Raw genomic sequence first — 18,922 nt, 5'->3', positions numbered from 1 at the left:
TTGGAGTTTGGAATCATGCTAGAAGTGACAGTGAAGGAGTTCGGATCCATTTGGTATATTTGGGTCACTGGGTACTGTTGGGCTACTCTCTACTTGCTTTTTAGTGTTAACAACTCGAGCAGACATGAAGAACTATGCAACAGATTCCTGCACATATGCGTCTTATGATCTATTATTTAGCAGAATCAACAGGAAAAATGAAATAGATCGACCAATAAACCACATAGCACGACACATATTTACGTAGAAACCCTTCAATGCAAAGGGAAAAACCACGGACACCAACTAGATGAAACCTTTACTATGATGCGGAGTGTTTACAGAACTCTGTCCTTAGACTATAGTTTATAAGAGGAGTAAAACAATAGAAACCCTAAATTAGGGTCAACAATATATACAACACAGCCCCATATACACATTGATCAACACGGCAGCGCCCGAGTCCGGTAGTGGATGCATGCAAAGCAACTGACAGTACGATAACGAGGTGTGGACAGTGAAAGACCTTCCGCAAAACTTTTGTGCTCGGAAAGTTTTAATTAATTAGCCAAAGTCTTAAGTCTCTTTGAAGCGAAGGAAGGCATCGGTTTGGTTGGAGTTGTCCTGCCGTCCAATTAAGGTGGTGTTTGGTTTCTAGGGACTAATCTTTAGTCCCTTCATTTTATTCCATTTTAGTTCTTATATTGTCAAATACGGAAACTAAAATAGAGTCTTAGTTTCCATATTTAGCATTTTAAGTACTAAAATAGAATAAAATGTAGGGACTAAACATTAGTCCCTAGAAACCAAACACCCCCTAAAACTCGATTGGGCCTGGTTGCTTTGCTTCCTTGTTAGCTCCTAAACTTTTTCTTATCTGTACTTCGTGATGGCAGTGAAGAGACACCTTATTTCTTCACAGAAAGGAATACACAACGGAAACCCTAACTAATCGGACGTGACACGTATTGCTATGTAGATATGCACTGTAATTCTATAAACAAAGCTAGCTTAAAGTTCGTGAGTGAATGCTACTTCCCAGCTACTGATCCACAATCAGTCTCTTGCAGATAGTGCTAGTAGCAAGTACTGATGGGGCGGGGCCTCACCAGAGCCCAGAATTGCGCTAGTCGTTAATTACATGTCATCTGCTCCACATAGACTTCTCCAAAAGTTTATTATAAACCTTCGCTTGCAAGCCACTAAGTAGCCAGATGGGGCAGCTCTGACTTTGCAGATGCACTACTGGCACTATACTGGCTTTCAGCTGTTCTTCATGTATTAATTGGTCAAAACCACTCCCTAACCTCTCCTCATCTAACCTCTCCTCATCGTCTTCGGTGTTTGTATATACACGCACAGAGCTACAGCAGGTACGTTTTCGCGCCATGGTTTGGAGTGGAATTGAGGCGTCGATAGGTGCACCAAAACCTACGAGGTCAAGGGGCAACAACTCTCTCAGCCTCACCTAGAAGGAAACTTACTTATACCATGCATGCAAGCTATTTGATCGCGCATATGCAGTAGTGCCCACTGCCCAGTGCTTGCGAGTAACCGGCGGCAACCCTGCAGATTTCCGGCCTCGGCCCGATCGACGACGTCAAGATCATGGCCGGGTGCACCCCGCCGCGGAAGGGCCGGAGCACGGCCGGCGACGGCGGCCTTGAGGAGGCGTGGCTGGTGGCGGAGGCGCCGGCGCCGGCCAAGAAGCTCCACGCGAGGGCTGCGGCGTGGGGCGTCGTCACCGTCAGCTTCGGCACCCGCGGCCACGGCCACTTCAACTCGTTCGTGCTGCTGCTGCTCGTCTTGTTCGTCGTCCTCGCCATTTCGGTCACCACCACCACCACCACCACCAAGCAGCGGGAGACGACGACGACGACGGCCGCGCCGCCGCCTGCGGATGGCGCCCGCGCCCGCGCCGGCGGGCAAGGCGAGTGCAACATGTCGTCCGGCCGGTGGGTGTACGACGGCGCTGCGTACCCGCTGTACGAGGAGAGCGCGTGCAAGTTCATGTCGGACCAGTCGGCGTGCGGCAAGTTCGGGAGGACGAATCGCAAGTACCAGCACTGGAGGTGGCAGCCGCACGGCTGCGATCTTCCCAGGTGCGCGCCGCATGCGTATGAGGAGCTCACGTGTTTCCTGCTAGCTCGGTCAGATGGATAATATATACCGCCCGCCCGGCCGGGACTCTATGTGCAGGTTCGACGCGGTGAAGCTGCTCGAGAGGCTGCGCGGCAAGCGCCTGGCCTTCGTCGGCGACTCGCTGAACCGGAACCAGTGGATATCCATGGTCTGCCTCATCGACACCGCCACCCCGATGCTGCATAAGTCCATGGCCGGCGGCAACGACAGCTCCCTCGTTTCCTTCAGGATCCATGTACGTGCACATCTTGGCTTGGCGTGCTGCATATGGATTGGATGAGTGAGTGAGTGAGTGACGCCGTCACATTCGGCGTTGCGCTGCAGGAGTACAACGCGTCGGTGGACTTCTACTGGTCGCCGCTGCTAGTGGAATCGAACTCGGACCATCCGGTTCACCACCGGGTGGCCGACCGCGTCGTGCGCGCCGGCTCCATCGACAAGCACGCCAGGCACTGGGGCGACGCCGACGTGCTCGTCTTCAACTCCTACCTCTGGTGGCGCCGCCCGAGCATGAAAGTCCTGTGAGTGTGTGTGTTCTGTCTGTCTGTCTGGCTGGCTAACGGCTAACGCGCACGCTGACTGTGCATGCGTTCGGTGGCGGTGTGCGTGCAGGAGGGGTTCGTTCGAGGCGGCGGCGGCGGCGGCGTACGAGGTGACCGACAGCCTGCGCGCGTTCGAGATGTCGATGAAGACGTGGTCGGAGTGGCTGGAGCGCCACGTCGACCGCGCCCGCACCGGGCTCTTCTTCACGAGCATTTCTCCGACGCACCTCCACTCCGACGAGTGGGAGGAGGCGGCCGGGTCCGGGAGCGGCGCCGGCAACCACCGATGCTACGGCGAAATGGAGCCGATCACGGCGGAGGGGCACCGCGGGCGGGACACGGACCCGGCGTTCGCGCGCGCGGTGGAGGCGCAGGTGGCGCGGCTGGGCGCGCGCGGCGTCGCCGTGCGGGTGCTCAACGTGACGCAGCTGTCGGAGCACCGCAAGGACGCGCACCCGTCCGTGCACCGGCGGCAGTGGAGCCCGCCCACGGCGGCGGAGCTGGAAGCGAGGGCGCGCGACCCCAGCAGCGGCGCCGACTGCATCCACTGGTGCCTCCCCGGCGTTCCCGACGTCTGGAACCAGATGCTCTATGCGCACCTCGTGTCGTCGTCGTAGTAGCTAGGTGGCGGGCGGCATACCCGCTCAGCAATTCCGCAGCTCATTTTCCGTTTTTTTAATTATTTTTCTCTACGCTTTGCATATGTAATTTCAAAATCGCATACATACAAGTCGACAGCGTAGTTTGTAAACCGAATGAACACGGGGCAGCAGTATGTACACAACACGGGCAGTTCTTGTTATGTGAGTTGGTTTTATAACTGATATCTCCATCTGAGGTATGCTTGCTTTGCAGAGAGCGGGCCCATCCCATCCCATGGTCTGGAGAACAGCCCTGAAAAAAGCGAGGAAAATTTGAAGAAATCTTGCTACACAGTTCTCACTGATGGCTATCTTTGCTACACAGTTCTAATGACAGCTGTGACGTGACTTGAGCAGATCGAGAGGCGGGTACCAACCGCATCCCTAGTACAGATCGAGTGTACCGTAGCCACTCCACGTCTCCACGCTCCACGGTCCCACTCGCACCCCCCGACGGGTCGGAACCTCAGCTCAGAGGATCGGAAGAACGGACGACGGCGAGATGGCAAGCGGGGAAGAAGGCAAGGGCGAGACGGTGCTGGTCACCGGGGCCAGCGGCTTCATCGGTTCGACCCTCGTCCGCGGCCTCCTCGGCCGCGGCTACAACGTCCGCGCCGGCGTCCTCGACCCCGGTCAGTAGAGTACAGTAGCCCTAGCCCCGCACTCTCCGCCGGCTTTGCTTCCTCTCCTCCTGAACAAGCGTCGCCATGAATAATGACGCCGGGAGAGAAAGCTGCTGGCCCCTTGCCCGCCTGCGACGCGGCGCTCGCTCAGCTCATCGAGTGCGCCGCGGTGGTGTGCATGCAGACGACAGGGCGGAGACGGACCACCTCCTCGCGCTCGCCGCCGGCGCCGGCCGCCTCAGCTTCTTCCGCTGCGACCTCCTGGACGGCGCCGCGCTGCTCGACGCGGCAAGGGGGTGCTCGGGCGTCTTCCACCTCGCGTCACCCTGCACCGTCGACCCCGTCAAGGACCCCCAGGTATGTACGTCGTCGTGCCGCGCGCAGTGCAGTATAGTAGTGACGGTAACCAGTCGCCGCCGTCTGCCCGCTCGGCGCCGCGCGCACACCCATGACCCACGCACGCCGACCCTGCTCCGCTCGCCTTCGGTGCAGAATCAGCTGATGGTGCCTGCGGTGGAAGGGACGCTGAACGTGGTGCGCGCGGCCAAGGACGCCGGCGGAGTGCGGCGGGTGGTCGTGACCTCGTCCATCTCGGCCGTCGTGCCCAACCCCGGGTGGCCCGCCGGCGAGGTCGTCGACGAGCGTTGCTGGACCGACATCGACTACTGCGAGAAGAATGGGGTGAGCATCGACTACTGCTCCTGCTTGGGTTCTTCATTCCTTCCCAATCCCACCCAGCGAACCCACCTGATGAACTCTGGACTTTGGGAAATTAACAGCAACCTCTGCATGCAGAGCTTCACTTTTCATCAGCAATTTGCTGGCTGTTAGCAGCATCTCAGGCGAGGTTCAATTTGCTTTTGCGTGTAGGTTTGGTACCCTGCTTCCAAGACGCTGGCGGAGAAGGCGGCGTGGAAGTTTGCAGAGGAGAACGGGCTGGATGTGGTTGTGGTTAACCCGGGGACTGTGCTGGGCCCGATGATTCCACCAGCCATCAACGCTAGCATGGCCATGTTTTGTCGCCTCCTTCAAGGTAATCTACCTCTTCTTGCTAGGGTTGGAAAAAAATTGAATCTTGTTATCCGTCCATTTAAAAATCAGTGGGATTGCTCAGTAACCTTTCGTTCTCTGCTTGCTACACATGGCCAAATGTCTCTTCCAGACTCAGTTCAGGCACCAGCAGTTTCAATTGATACATAGATGACCAATCGACCATGCATTGGCAGTGTGGTAGCAACGAACACAAAGCATGCATGCATGTCTATGTCTTGCAACTGTTCTTGCTTGCTCATTACAAGCTTGTACCCGTGCAGGCTGCACGGAGGAGTACGCCGATTTCTTCCTAGGGCCAGTGCACGTGGAAGACGTCGCCATGGCGCATATCCTGGTGTTCGAGAGCGCATCGGCGTCGGGGAGGCACCTGTGCGTCCACTCCATCTGCCACTGGAGCGACTTCGCCGCCAAAGTCGCCGAGCTCTACCCCGACTACAAAGTGCCCAAGTACGCGGAACGGAACCACACACTGTCACACACACAGTTTATAGTTTTTACCAAGAAAAAAAACGACTGAAATCTAGAGACATTGTGCTGTGTTGCTTTACCTGCAGGTTCCCCATGGACACCCAGCCTGGGCTGGTGAGACAGGAGGTGGGGTCCAAGAAGCTCACCGCGCTGGGGCTTCAGATCACCCCCATGGAGAAGATCATCAGGGATGCCGTCGAGAGCCTCAAGAGCCGAGGCCACATCTCCTGAATCCTGATGGATGGCAGGATGGGCAGTGCTTGTGATGCGTGAGGCCGTACGTCATGGACCTTGCTAAGTTGCTAGCGTGGCTTGTGTAACTAGTTGTAATAAATAATGATGTCACCAGACGACGACGACGAACCTGAGAAGGAAAATTGAGCTAATAGCTCGATTTTCAGTTCTTAATCACGAAGTTTCAGGTACCGAACTGGATTGGATTCTTTGTCGCAGATGAGGCCTAGAGACACACGCTGAACGTTCTGATAGTTGCCGTCAACTGTACTTGGCCACGCCATTTGCTCCTCCTCTTCTTTGGCCTGCACTCTGCACAAAGTTCAGTAATGTGCTTTGGTGCAGGATCATGAGCAACTGTATACAGATTTTTTGGGGGTGCAAAACAGTGAAGCACCCTCTAAAGCCTTTCGTTCGGTTGTACGTGGATCGGAAGTGGTTGAGAGTAAATCTTTTTTCTATTTAATTTTGACTAGCAATATATTTAATCCTCTCCGACCGTCTCAATACACTCATAAAATCGAATAAGGCCTAAAGAATCTAGGTATTCCTATTCATTAGGTATCTGAGCGTTTCTATTTATTATAGAAAGTTGAAAAATATTGAATGAAAGGTAGATGAAAGATTTGAAAAGAGGTTTAGTAGATGGAAAGGAAAATATCTTTCAGATTAGAGAAGGCTAACCTTAATTAACTCAATTTTAAATAGTCTTTCCTTGTATATGATGTTTTTCTCTCCTGTTCCATTGGATGTCCTGAAGAAGTTTGACTACTTCCGATCTTGCTTTTATTGGTAAAGTGACGAGAACAAAAAAGAAATTGCTTTGCCAAACAGTGAAATGGAACATCTTTTATCAACCAAAGGACAGAGGGGGTTGGGCATCATGGACCTCAAACTAATGAATATGCCTCTTAAGCAAAAAGTGGTTTAAACTTCTTACTAAGGAAGGAATGTGACCACAATTGCTTAGTGAAAGGATCACGATGTCCAAGAGGGAACGGTGAATTGGTATTTTCAAAATTCCTTGCAAAAAATTAAACTCTAACCTTAAGCCCAACTTCACCCAACTACTTAGCTAGATTACAAAAAAAATAGGGAATGCTAACCAAAACCTAAGTCATCATGGCAACTACTAGGAATGTAAAAACTCAAAGTAAATTGCTCAAAGTAATCACGGAATGTAAAGCAAGGACAAGAAAACTCTTTCGATTTTCCCCGAGGTATAGGAGACTCGACACTCTCCACTACTCCTCGTGGAGCACCCGCGCAAAGGTATAACTCTCCCTTAGTCCTCGCAAAGACCAAGTGATTACTACGAGATGATCCTTTGCCTCTTCAGCGTGGTGGATCCCTCACGAACATGAACAAACTTGAGCCGGGTCACCAACAAGTCATCCGAGGTGATCACCACGCTCTAAACGCCATCGAGCCATCTAGATGATGTCGATCACCAAGAGTAGTAAGTCATAGACTTTCACTTGACCAAGAGAAGTCTAATACATGTGGTGTGTGATCTAGGTGGCTCACTTGCATTAATAAGGTCCTAACGTGGGATTATGATTTTGCTAATCACCTCACTATGGTCTTGCAAACTCAATACAATGAATGCTATGTGGTTGGGGCAACAAGACTGTCGGGGACCATAATTAGGGGTACCATCAAGACTCCTAATTCTCAGCTGGTAACCCCATCAGCATAAAGCTGCAAAGGCCTGATGGGTGCGATTAAGTCAGGGATCAGTCCATTCGAGCGACTCGATTGTGCCTCGCCTGAGCCTAGCCTCGGACAAGGGCAGCCGACCCCGGAGGATTTCCGTCTCGCCCGAGGCCCCCCCTCCAACGGCGGACACATCTCCGGCTCGCCCGAGGCCCTGCCTTCGCTAAGAAGCAACCCTGACCAAATCGCCGCACCGACCGACCAAGTCGCAGGAGCATTTAACGCAAAGGTGACCTGACACCTTTATCCTGACGCGCGCCCCCCGGCAGAGCCGAAGTGACCGCCGTCACTTCACCGCTCCACTGACCGGCCTGACAGAAGGACAGCGCCGCCTGCGCCACTCCGACTGCAGTGCCACTTGACAGAGTGAGACTGACAGGCAGTCAGGCCCTGCCAAAGGCACCATAGGAAGCTCCGCCCGACCCAGGGCTCGGACTCGGGCTAAGTCCCGGAAGACGGCGAACTCTGCTCCGCCCGACCTAGGGCTCGGACTCGGGCTAAGTCCCGGAAGACGGCGAACTCCGCTCCGCCCGACCCAGGGCTCGAACTCGGGCTAAGTCCCGGAAGACGGTGAACTCCGCTCCGCCCGACCCAGGGCTCGGACTCGGGCTAAGTCCCGGAAGACGGCGAACTCCGCTCTGCCCGACCCAGGGCTCGGACTCGGGCTAAGTCCCGGAAGACGACGAACTCCGCTTCGCCCGACCCCAGGGCTCGGACTCGGGCTCAGCCCCAGAAGACGACGAACTCCGCTTCGCCCGACCCCAGGGCTCGGACTCCGCCCTGGCCTCTACCGAACGACCTCCGCCTCGCCCGACCCAGGGGCTCGGACTCGGCCTCGGCCATGGAAGACAGACTCGACCTCAGCTTCGGAGGAGCCTCCACGTCGCCCAACCTAGGGCGCAGGCCAGCCACGTCAACAGGAAGCGCCATCATCACCCTACCCCGAGCTGACTCGGGCCGCAGAGAACAAGACCGGTGTCCCATCTGGCTAGCTCCGCCAGATAGGCAATGATGGCGCCCCGCATGCTCTGTGACGACGGCGGCTCTCAGCTCTCTTACGGAAGCAGGAGGACGTCAGCAAGGACTCAACCGCTCCGACAGCTGTCCCTCCGCCAGGCTCTGTCGCTCCTCCGACGGCCACGACTTCACACCAGCTGGGTGCCAAAATCTCTCCGGCTGCCACATCGGCATGTACTTAGGGCGCTAGCTCTCCCCCGCTAGACACGTAGCACTCTGCTACACCCCCATTGTACACCTGGATCCTCTCCTTACGCCTATAAAAGGAAGGACCAGGGCCCTCTTAGAGAGGGTTGGCCGCGCGGGGACGAGGACGGGACAGGCGCTCTCTTGGGGCCGCTCGCTTCCCTCTCCCGCGTGGACGCTTGTAACCCCCTACTACAAGCGCACCCGACCTGGGCGCGGGACGAACACGAAGGCCGCGGGATTTCCACCTCTCTCACGCCGGTCTCTAGCCGCCTCGCTCCTTTCCCCCCTTTGCGCTCGCCCACGCGCTCGACCCATCTTGGCTGGGGCACGCGGCGTCACTCACTCGTCGGCCCGAGGGACTGAGGGCACCTAGAGGGGGGGTGAATAGGTGATCCTGTAAAACTTAAACTTATAGCCACAAAACTTGTTAAGGGTTAGCACAATAATTGCCAAGTGGCTAAAGAGGAGATCTTGCACAATACGACAATCACAGAGAATTCAACACAGAGAAGACACGGTGATTTATCCCGTGGTTCGGCCAAGTACAAAACTTGCCTACTCCACGTTGTGGCGTCCCAACGGACGAGGGTTGCAATCAACCCCTCTCAAGCGGTCCAAAGACCCACTTGAATACCACGGTGTTTTGCCTTGCTTATCTTTATCCCACTTGCGAGGAATCTCCACAAATTGGAGTCTCTCGCCCTTACACTTAAGATTCACAAAGAAGCACGGAGTAAGGAAGGGAAGCAACACACACAAATCCACAGCGAAATGCGCACACACACAGCCAAGAATCGAGCTCAAAGACTATCTCACAGTTCTCACAAGAACGGAGCTCGAATCACTTAGAATAACAAACGGATGCGCAAAGACTGAGTGTGGATGATCAAGAATGCTCAAAGGTTGCTTAGTGTACTCCTCCATGCGCCTAGGGGTCCCTTTTATAGCCCCAAGGCAGCTAGGAGCCGTTGAGAATAAATCTGGAAGGCCATCTTTGCCTTCTGTCGTCGGGCGCACCGGACAGTCCGGTGCACACCGGACACTGTCCGGTGCCCGATTCCTTTCCTTAATTGGCGAAGCCGACCGTTGCAGATCTGGGAGCCGTTGGCGCACCGGACAGTCCGGTGCCCCCTTCCGACCGTTGGCTTGGCCACGTGTCCCGCGCAGATCGCGCGGCCGACCGTTGGCCCGGCCGACCGTTGGCTCACCGGACAGTCCGGTGCACACCGGACAGTCCGGTGAATTTTAGCCGTACGCCGTCAGCAAATTCCCGAGAGCGGCCTCTTCAGCCGAGGCAGCCTGGCGCACCGGACACTGTCCGGTGCACCACCGGACAGTCCGGTGCCCCAGACCGAAACAGCCTCTTGGCTGTACACAGCCAACTTTCTTCTTCTCTTCTTCTTCCTGTTTCTAATACTTAGACAAGTATATTAGTACACAAAACCAATGTACTAAGACTTAGAAACATACCTTTGCTCTAGATTTTCACTTTGTTCATCCATGGGCATTGATTCATATTTAAGCACTTGTGTTGACACTCAATCACCAAAATACTTAGAAATGGCCCAAGGGCACATTTCCCTTTCAATCTCCCCCTTTTTGGTGATTTATGCCAACACAACATAAAGCAACTAGAACAAGTGCAAAATCACTTCAAATAAAACTCAAATTGATTTTGATTCAATTTTGGCATATATGGATCAACCTTTGCCACCACTTGGTTTGTTTTTGCAAATCAAACTCAAATCTCTATCTCTATGTCAAACACACATGTTAAAGCATAAAGAGAGTCATTCCAAAAGAGAGTGATCAAAGATTTCAAAAACTCCCCTTATTTCCCATAGTCAACACTTCTCCCCACAAGAAGCCAACTTTTGACAAGAGAGACAATAATAGACAATAAAAGCGTTTGACAAAACAAAAACTCTATTCTACTATTTTCAAAATCTCTCAAGTGGTAGCTGATCCATTTATCGCTTTGGCCTTTATTTTCTCCCCCTTTGGCATCAAGCACCAAAACAGGATCAATCTTGGCCTTTTAACCCCATTGCCTCACCAAAGTCTTCAATTAAGAGCAAATGGCAATAAGATTTCATGAGATGAACTTGGAATAAGTTACCCTCTCATCGGAGTGCAGTGGAAGTCTTTCATGGTCCAAGTCCACCTTTTTCCTTTCAATCCTCCTTCGAGACTAAATCATCAAACTCAAGCACATGGTTAGTCTCAAAGGGTCAAGTTGTAACACATCTCCCCCTAAACATGTGCATCACTTTGCAACGGACTTGTGAGGTCCAGGGAGTGTTTTTACAACTTGAGCACCATAATAAGCAACAAAATGCAAAAAGGAACATGATCAAAGGCATAAGTACATGTATGCTACAATTCAATCCAGGTTCCGCGAATCTAAGACATTTAGCTCACTACGCAACCTGCAAAAGGTCTTCTCATCTAGAGGCTTAGTGAAGATATCAGCTAGCTGGTTCTCGGTGCTAACATGAAACACTTCGATATCTCCCTTTTGCTGGTGGTCTCTCAAAAAGTGATGCCGGATGTCTATGTGCTTTGTGCGGCTGTGCTCAACAGGATTTTCCGCCATGCGGATAGCACTCTCATTGTCACATAGGAGTGGGACTTTGCTCAGATTGTAGCCAAAGTCCCGGAGGGTTTGCCTCATCCAAAGCAGTTGCGCGCAACACTGACCTGCGGCAACGTACTCGGCCTCAGCGGTGGATAGGGCAACGGAGGTTTGTTTCTTAGAGTTCCATGACACCAGGGACCTTCCTAAGAATTGGCACGTCCCTGATGTACTCTTCCTATCGACCTTACATCCAGCATAGTCGGAGTCTGAGTATCCAACTAAGTCAAAGGTAGACCCCTTTGGATACCAGAGCCCGAAGCAAGGCGTAGCAACCAAATATCTAAGAATTCGCTTCACCGCCACTAAGTGACACTCCTTAGGATCGGATTGAAATCTAGCACACATGCATACGCTAAGCATAATATCCGGTCTACTAGCACATAAGTAAAGCAAAGAACCTATCATTGACCGGTATGCTTTTTGATCGACGGACTTACCTCCTTTGTTGAGGTCGGTGTGTCCGTCGGTCCCCATCGGAGTCTTTGCGGGCTTGGCGTCCTTCATCCCAAACCGCTTTAGCAGATCTTGCGTGTACTTTGTTTGTGAGATGAAGGTGCCGTCCTTGAGTTGCTTCACTTGGAACCCAAGGAAGTAGTTCAACTCGCCCATCATCGACATCTCGAATTTCTGCGTCATCACCCTGCTAAACTCTTCACAAGACTTTTGGTTAGTAGAACCAAATATTATGTCATCGACATAAATTTGGCACACAAACAAATCACCATCACATGTCTTAGTGAACAGAGTTGGATCGGCTTTCCCAACCTTGAAAGCATTAGCAAGTAAAAAGTCTCTAAGGCATTCATACCATGCTCTTGGGGCTTGCTTAAGTCCATAGAGCGCCTTAGAGAGCTTACACACGTGGTCGGGGTACCGTTCATCCTCGAAGCCAGGGGGTTGCTCCACGTACACCTCCTCCTTGATCGGCCCATTGAGGAAAGCGCTCTTCACATCCATTTGGAACAACCTGAAAGAATGGTGAGCGGCATATGCTAGCAAGATACGAATTGATTCTAGCCTAGCCACAGGAGCAAACGTCTCCTCAAAGTCCAAACCTGCGACTTGGGCATAACCTTTTGCCACAAGTCGAGCCTTGTTCCTCGTCACCACCCCGTGCTCGTCCTGTTTGTTGCGGAACACCCACTTGGTTCCCACAACATTTTGCTTCGGACGAGGCACCAGTGTCCAAACTTCATTGCGCTTGAAGTTGTTGAGCTCCTCCTGCATGGCCAACACCCAGTCCGGATCTAGCAAGGCCTCCTCTACCCTGAAAGGCTCAATAGAAGAGACAAAAGAGTAATGCTCACAAAAATTAACTAATCGAGATCGAGTAGTTACTCCCTTGCTAATGTCACCCAGAATTTGGTCGACGGGATGATCCCTTTGAATCATCGCTCGAACTTGGGTTGGAGGTGCCGGTTGCGCTTCTTCCTCCATCACTTGATCATCTTGTGCTCCCCCTTGATCAAGCGCCTCCACTTGAGGTACCTGTTCGTCATCTTCGGTTGGGGGATGCACCATAGTTGAGGAAGAAGGTTGATCTCGTTCATCTTGTTCCTGTGGCCGCACTTCTCCAATCGCCATGGTTCGTATAGCGGCCGTCGGAACATCTTCTTCATCTACATCATCACAATCAACAACTTGCTCTCTTGGAGAGCCATTAGTCTCATCAAATACAACGTCGCTAGAGACTTCAACCAAACCCGATGATTTGTTGAAGACTCTATACGCCTTTGTATTTGAGTCATAACCTAACAAAAACCCTTCTACAGCTTTGGGAGCAAACTTAGAATTTCTACCCTTCTTCACTAGAATGTAGCACTTGCTCCCAAAAACACGAAAGTAGGATACATTGGGTTTGTTACCGGTTAGTAGCTCATACGAAGTCTTCTTGAGGAGGCGATGAAGGTAGACCCTGTTGATGGCGTGGCAAGCCGTGTTCACGGCTTCCGACCAAAAACACTCGGGGGTCTTGAATTCTCCAAGCATTGTCCTCGCCATATCGATTAGCGTCCTGTTCTTCCTCTCTACCACACCATTTTGCTGTGGTGTGTAGGGAGCGGAGAACTCATGCTTGATCCCTTCCTCCTCAAGGAATTCCTCCACTTGAAGGTTCTTGAATTCGGACCCGTTGTCGCTCCTTATCTTCTTCACCTTGAGCTCAAACTCATTTTGAGCTCTCCTGAGGAAGCGCTTGAGGGTCCCTTGGGTTTCAGACTTATCCTGCAAAAAGAACACCCAAGTGAAGCGGGAAAAGTCATCAACAATAACTAAACCATACTTACTCCCTCCTATGCTCAGATAGGCGACAGGTCCGAAGAGGTCCATATGCAGCAGCTCCAGGGGTCTTGAAGTGGTCATCACATTCTTGCCGTGATGCGCTCCTCCCACTTGTTTACCTGCTTGACAAGCTGCACAAGGTCTATCTTTTTCGAAATGCACGTTAGTCAAACCTATCACGTGTTCTCCCTTTAGAAGCTTGTGAAGGTTCTTCATCCCCACATGTGCTAAGCGGCGATGCCACAGCCAGCCCATGCTAGTCTTAGCTATTAAGCATGCATCTAGACCGGCCTCTTCTTTTGCAAAATCAACTAAATAAAGTTTGCCGTCTAATACACCCTTAAAAGCTAATGAACCATCGCTCCTTCTAAAGACAGACACATCTACATTTGTAAATAGACAGTTATATCCCATATGACATAATTGACTAACAGATAGCAAATTATATCCAAGACTCTCTACTAAAAAAACATTAGAGATAGAATGCTCATTAGAAATTGCAATTTTACCTAACCCTTTTACCTTGCCTTGATTCCCATCACCGAATATAATTGAATCTTGGGAATCCTTATTCTTGACGTAGGAAGTGAACATCTTCTTCTCCCCCGTCATATGGTTTGTGCATCCGCTGTCAATAATCCAGCTTGATCCCCCGGATGCATAAACCTGCAAGGCAAATTTAGGCTTGGGACTTAGGTACCCAACTCTTGTTGGGTCCTACAAGGTTAGTGCAAATTTCCTTAGGGACCCAAATGCAAGTTTTGTCTCCCTTGCATTTTGCCCCTAACTTCCTAGCAACTATTTTCCTATCCTTTCTACAAATAGTAAAGGAAGCATTTAGGGCATGATAAATTGTAGAAGGTTCATGAACTTTCCTATGAGCATTAACAACATTTCTCGTAGGCATATTGTGAATAACATTTCTTCTACCAACCTTTCTATCATGCACAACATGAGAACTAGAAGCAGTCATAGCATAAGAATCATAAGCATGTGAATCAAAGGCATCATAACTTCTAAAAGCATTTCTAGAATTTTTCTTATCATGATACAAAAAGGCATGGTTCTTTTTAGCACTAGTAGCCATAGGGGCCTTCCCTTTCTCCTTAGCGGGAATGGGAGCCTTATGGCTTGTTAAGTTCTTGGCTTCCCTTTTGTAGCCAAGTCCATCCTTAATTGAGGGATGTCTACCAATCGTATAGGCATCCCTTGCAAATTTCAATTTATCAAATTCGCTTTTGCTAGTCTTAAGTTGGGCATTAAGACTAGACACTTCATCATTCAGTTTAGAAATTGAAGCTAGATGTTCACTACACGCATCAATGTCAAAATCTTTACACCTAGTGCAAATCACAACATGTTCTACACAAGATGCTGATTTACTAGATTTTTCTAGCTTAGCATTTAAATCATCATTAACACTCTTTAAAGTAGCAATGTTTTCATGACAAGAAGATAATTCACTAGAAAGTACTTCATTTCTTTTAACTTCTAAAGCATAGGATTTTTGTGCCTCTACAAACTTATCATGCTCATCATACAACAAATCCTCTTGCTTTTCTAAAAGCCTATCCTTTTCATTCAAGGCATCAATCAATTCATTGATTTTATTAGTTTTATTTCTATCCAATCCCTTGAACAAACTAGAATAATCTATTTCATCATCACTAGACTCATCGTCACTAGAAGAATCATAAGTGACATCATTACGAGTGATTACCTTCTTCTCTCTTGCCATGAGGCAAGTGTGACGCTCGTTGGGGAAGAGGGATGACTTGTTGAAGGCGGTGGCGGCGAGTCCTTCATTGTCGGAGTCGGAAGAGGAGCAGTCCGAATCCCACTCCTTGCCTAGATGCGCCTCGCCCTTTGCCTTCTTATAGTTCTTCTTCTTTTCCCTCTTGTTCCCTTGATCCTGATCACTATCATTGTCGGGACAGTTAGCAATAAAATGACCAAGCTTACCGCATTTGAAGCATGATCGCTTTCCCTTGGTCTTAGCCTTGCTTGGCTGTCCCTTTCGACCTTTTAGCGCCGTCTTGAATCTTTTAATGATGAGGGCCATCTCTTCATCATTAAGACCGGCAGCCTCAATTTGTGCCACCTTGCTGGGTAGCGCCTCCTTGCTCCTTGTTGCCTTGAGAGCAATGGGTTGAGGCTCGTTGATCGGACCATTCAAGGCGTCGTCGACGTATCTTGCCTCCTTGATCATCATCCGCCCGCTTACGAATTTTCCGAGTACCTCCTCGGGCGTCATCTTCGTGTACCTGGGATTCTCACGAATATTGTTCACGAGATGAGGATCAAGAACGGTAAATGACCTTAGCATTAGGCGGACGACGTCGTGATCCGTCCATCGCGTGCTTCCGTAGCTCCTTATTTTGTTGATAAGGATCTTGAGCCGGTTGTATGTTTGCGTCGGCTCCTCTCCCCTTATCATCGCGAATCGTCCGAGCTCGCCCTCCACCAACTCCATCTTGGTGAGTAAGGTGACATCATTCCCCTCATGAGAGATCTTGAGGGTGTCCCAAATCTGCTTGGCATTGTCCAAGCCGCTCACCTTGTGATACTTGTCCCTGCACAAAGAGGCTAGCAACACAGTAGTAGCTTGTGCATTTTTATGGATCTGTTCATTAATAAATGAAGGACTATCCAAGCTATCAAATTTCATTCCACTTTCCACAATCTCCCAAATGCTTGGATGGAGAGAAAATAGGTGTGTACGCATTTTGTGACTCCAAAATCCATAGTCCTCTCCATCAAAGTGAGGAGGCTTGCCAAGTGGAATGGGGAGCAAATGAGTATTTGAGCTGTGCGGAATGCGCGAATAATCAAAAGAGAAGTTTGAGTTAACCGTCTTTTGTTTGTCGTAGTCGTCGTCCTTGTGGGAAGAAGTAGACTCGTCGCTGTCGTAGTAGACGATCTCCTTGATACGTCTTGTCTTTTTCTTCTTCCCATCTTTACGTTTGTGGCCCGAGCCAGAGTCGTTGGATTTGTCATCTTTTGGCTCGTTGACGAAGAACTCTTTTTCCTTGTCGTTGATCACGATTCCCTTCCCCTTAGGATCCATCTCTTCGGGCGGTTAGTCCCTTTCTTGAAGAGAACGGCTCTGATACCAATTGAGGGCACCTAGAGGGGGGGGGGTGAATAGGTGATCCTGTAAAACTTAAACTTATAGCCACAAAACTTGTTAAGGGTTAGCACAATAATTGCCAAGTGGCTAAAGAGGAGATCTTGCACAATACGACAATCACAGAGAATTCAACACAGAGAAGACACGGTGATTTATCCCGTGGTTCGGCCAAGTACAAAACTTGCCTACTCCACGTTGTGGCGTCCCAACGGACGAGGGTTGCAATCAACCCCTCTCAAGCGGTCCAAAGACCCACTTGAATACCACAGTGTTTTGCCTTGCTTATCTTTATCCCACTTGCGAGGAATCTCCACAAATTGGAGTCTCTCGCCCTTACACTTAAGATTCACAAAGAAGCACGGAGTAAGGAAGGGAAGCAACACACACAAATCCACAGCGAAATGCGCACACACACAGCCAAGAATCGAGCTCAAAGACTATCTCACAGTTCTCACAAGAACGGAGCTCGAATCACTTAGAATAACAAACGGATGCGCAAAGACTGAGTGTGGATGATCAAGAATGCTCAAAGGTTGCTTGGTGTACTCCTCCATGCGCCTAGGGGTCCCTTTTATAGCCCCAAGGCAGCTAGGAGCCGTTGAGAATAAATCTGGAAGGCCATCTTTGCCTTCTGTCGTCGGGCGCACCGGACAGTCTGGTGCACACCGGACACTGTCCGGTGCCCGATTCCTTTCCTTAATTGGCGAAGCCGACCGTTGCAAATCTGGGAGCCGTTGGCGCACCGGACATGTCCGGTGCACACCGGACAGTCCGGTGCCCCCTTCCGACCGTTGGCTTGGCCACGTGTCCCGCGCAGATCGCGCGGCCGACCGTTGGCTCACCGGACAGTCCGGTGCACACCGGACAGTCCGGTGAATTTTAGCCGTACGCCGTCAGCAAATTCCCGAGGGCGGCCTCTTCAGCCGAGGCAGCCTGGCGCACCGGACACTGTCCGGTGCACCACCAGACAGTCCGGTGCCCCAGACCGAAACAACCTCTTGGATGTACACAGCCAACTTTCTTCTTCTCTTCTTCTTCCTGTTTCTAATACTTAGACAAGTTTATTAGTACACAAAACCAATGTACTAAGACTTAGAAACATACCTTTGCTCTAGATTTGCACTTTGTTCATCCATGGGCATTGATTCATATTTAAGCACTTGTGTTGACACTCAATCACCAAAATACTTAGAAATGGCCCAAGGGCACATTTCCCTTTCAGGGACCCCCCCGGTCTCGAAACGCCGACAGTTGGCGCGCCAGGTAGGGGCCTGCTGCGTGTTGACGAACAGCTTCCCGTCAAGCTCCAGATGGGCAGTCTCCAGCAACCTCTCCGACCCGGGACGGTGCTCCGTTTCGGGAGTCTTGGGTTCATGTCCTTCGACGGCAGCTACGACATGATACTCCTTCCACCGCCGCGCGACAACGACAATGGCGGCCGACAGCCCACCCGCCGGCGGCGGAATCGACGACGTCTTCCCCGCGTGGTGGAAGAACAACATTCGAGCTCGCCCCGTCCTCTCCCCCGCCAACGGAGGAGGAGGCGGGGCAACCAAGGCTAAGTAGGAGGCCGCGCCTCGTCGGCTGTCGAGCGAGTCGACGTCCCTAGCGCCCCAACGGGGGGCGCGTCGGGCGTCGACCTCGCGTTTGAGACGAAGGCGAGCGCCGTCTCCCCGCGACACGCCAATCCCGAGCAAGCGGACGACGCCAACACGCTCGCGGAAGGCTTGCTGGGCGTCACCCTCGTACCTGAGATGACGGTGCAGTCAGTCCCCGACGTGACTTCATCGCTGTTCGTCGACCAAAAGGTACCGACCGATTCCCATCCTACGTCATTTGGATTCAGCCTCAACCCGCCTAGCGACCTTGCTTTGGCGGGCACTCTCGTAGAGGCGAGTTCAAACCCTCCGGGGTTTCGCATGCGGTCGCCTTAGGACCGGCTGACGGACGTCTCGACCTATGGGCCCTCCGGGTCCGAGGAAGACGACGACCCCAGCATCTGTTGGGATTTCTCTGGACTTGGCAACCCTAGTGCCATGCGGGACTTCATGACCGCATGTGACTACTGCCTCTCCGACTGTTCCGACGGTAGCCGCAGCCTCGACGACGAGGACTGCGGCCCAAGCCGCGAATGTTTCCACGTCGATCTAGGGGGTCCCTCCGAAGGCAATCATCTCGGCATGCCGGAGGACGGTGATCTCCCTAGGCCGGTGCCTCGCGCTGACATCCCGCGGGAGCTAGCTGTGGTCCCCGTTCCGGCGGGGGGTCAC

General features: G+C 51.5%; 2 protein-coding genes across 3 annotated transcripts; both read left to right on the top strand.

Annotated features, from left to right (window-relative positions):
• The first annotated feature begins 1,284 nt into the window (after nt 1-1,284).
• LOC100383800 (uncharacterized) lies at nt 1,285-3,487 on the top strand. 2 transcript variants are annotated; one of them, NM_001176434.1, is given in 5 exon segments: nt 1,285-1,352; nt 1,552-2,081; nt 2,179-2,356; nt 2,446-2,642; nt 2,734-3,481. In NM_001176434.1, coding segments are annotated over 4 exon segments (1,416 nt in total). In that variant the 5' UTR covers nt 1,285-1,352; nt 1,552-1,587; the 3' UTR covers nt 3,281-3,481.
• Nucleotides 3,488-3,736: 249 nt separating this feature from the next.
• LOC100283001 (dihydroflavonol-4-reductase) lies at nt 3,737-5,854 on the top strand. The gene is made up of 6 exons (NM_001155905.2): nt 3,737-3,936; nt 4,112-4,284; nt 4,420-4,608; nt 4,798-4,960; nt 5,241-5,427; nt 5,535-5,854. The coding sequence occupies exons 1-6, from the start codon at nt 3,807-3,809 to the stop codon at nt 5,677-5,679; spliced, it is 987 nt and encodes a 328-aa protein (NP_001149377.2). The 5' UTR covers nt 3,737-3,806; the 3' UTR covers nt 5,680-5,854.
• The last annotated feature ends 13,068 nt before the right edge of the window (nt 5,855-18,922 follow it).

This window comes from Zea mays, chromosome 5, assembly GCF_902167145.1.
Source record: "Zea mays cultivar B73 chromosome 5, Zm-B73-REFERENCE-NAM-5.0, whole genome shotgun sequence".
Lineage (NCBI taxonomy): Eukaryota > Viridiplantae > Streptophyta > Magnoliopsida > Poales > Poaceae > Zea > Zea mays.
This window is presented reverse-complemented; position numbering and strand designations above follow the sequence as displayed.

Excerpts from the sequence above, each read along its gene's own strand:
- LOC100283001 (NM_001155905.2), top strand. The coding sequence starts at position 3,807 with ATGGCAAGCGGGGAAGAAGGCAAGGGCGAGACGGTGCTGGTCACCGGG. Across the intron at positions 3,937-4,111 it reads CGCCGGCGTCCTCGACCCCG|ACGACAGGGCGGAGACGGAC; the intron begins GTCAGTAGAGTA and ends GTGTGCATGCAG. Across the intron at positions 4,961-5,240 it reads GTTTTGTCGCCTCCTTCAAG|GCTGCACGGAGGAGTACGCC; the intron begins GTAATCTACCTC and ends GTACCCGTGCAG.
- LOC100383800 (XM_020537453.2), top strand. The coding sequence starts at position 1,588 with ATGGCCGGGTGCACCCCGCCGCGGAAGGGCCGGAGCACGGCCGGCGAC. Across the intron at positions 2,357-2,445 it reads TCGTTTCCTTCAGGATCCAT|GAGTACAACGCGTCGGTGGA; the intron begins GTACGTGCACAT and ends GTTGCGCTGCAG. Across the intron at positions 2,643-2,733 it reads CGCCCGAGCATGAAAGTCCT|GAGGGGTTCGTTCGAGGCGG; the intron begins GTGAGTGTGTGT and ends GTGTGCGTGCAG.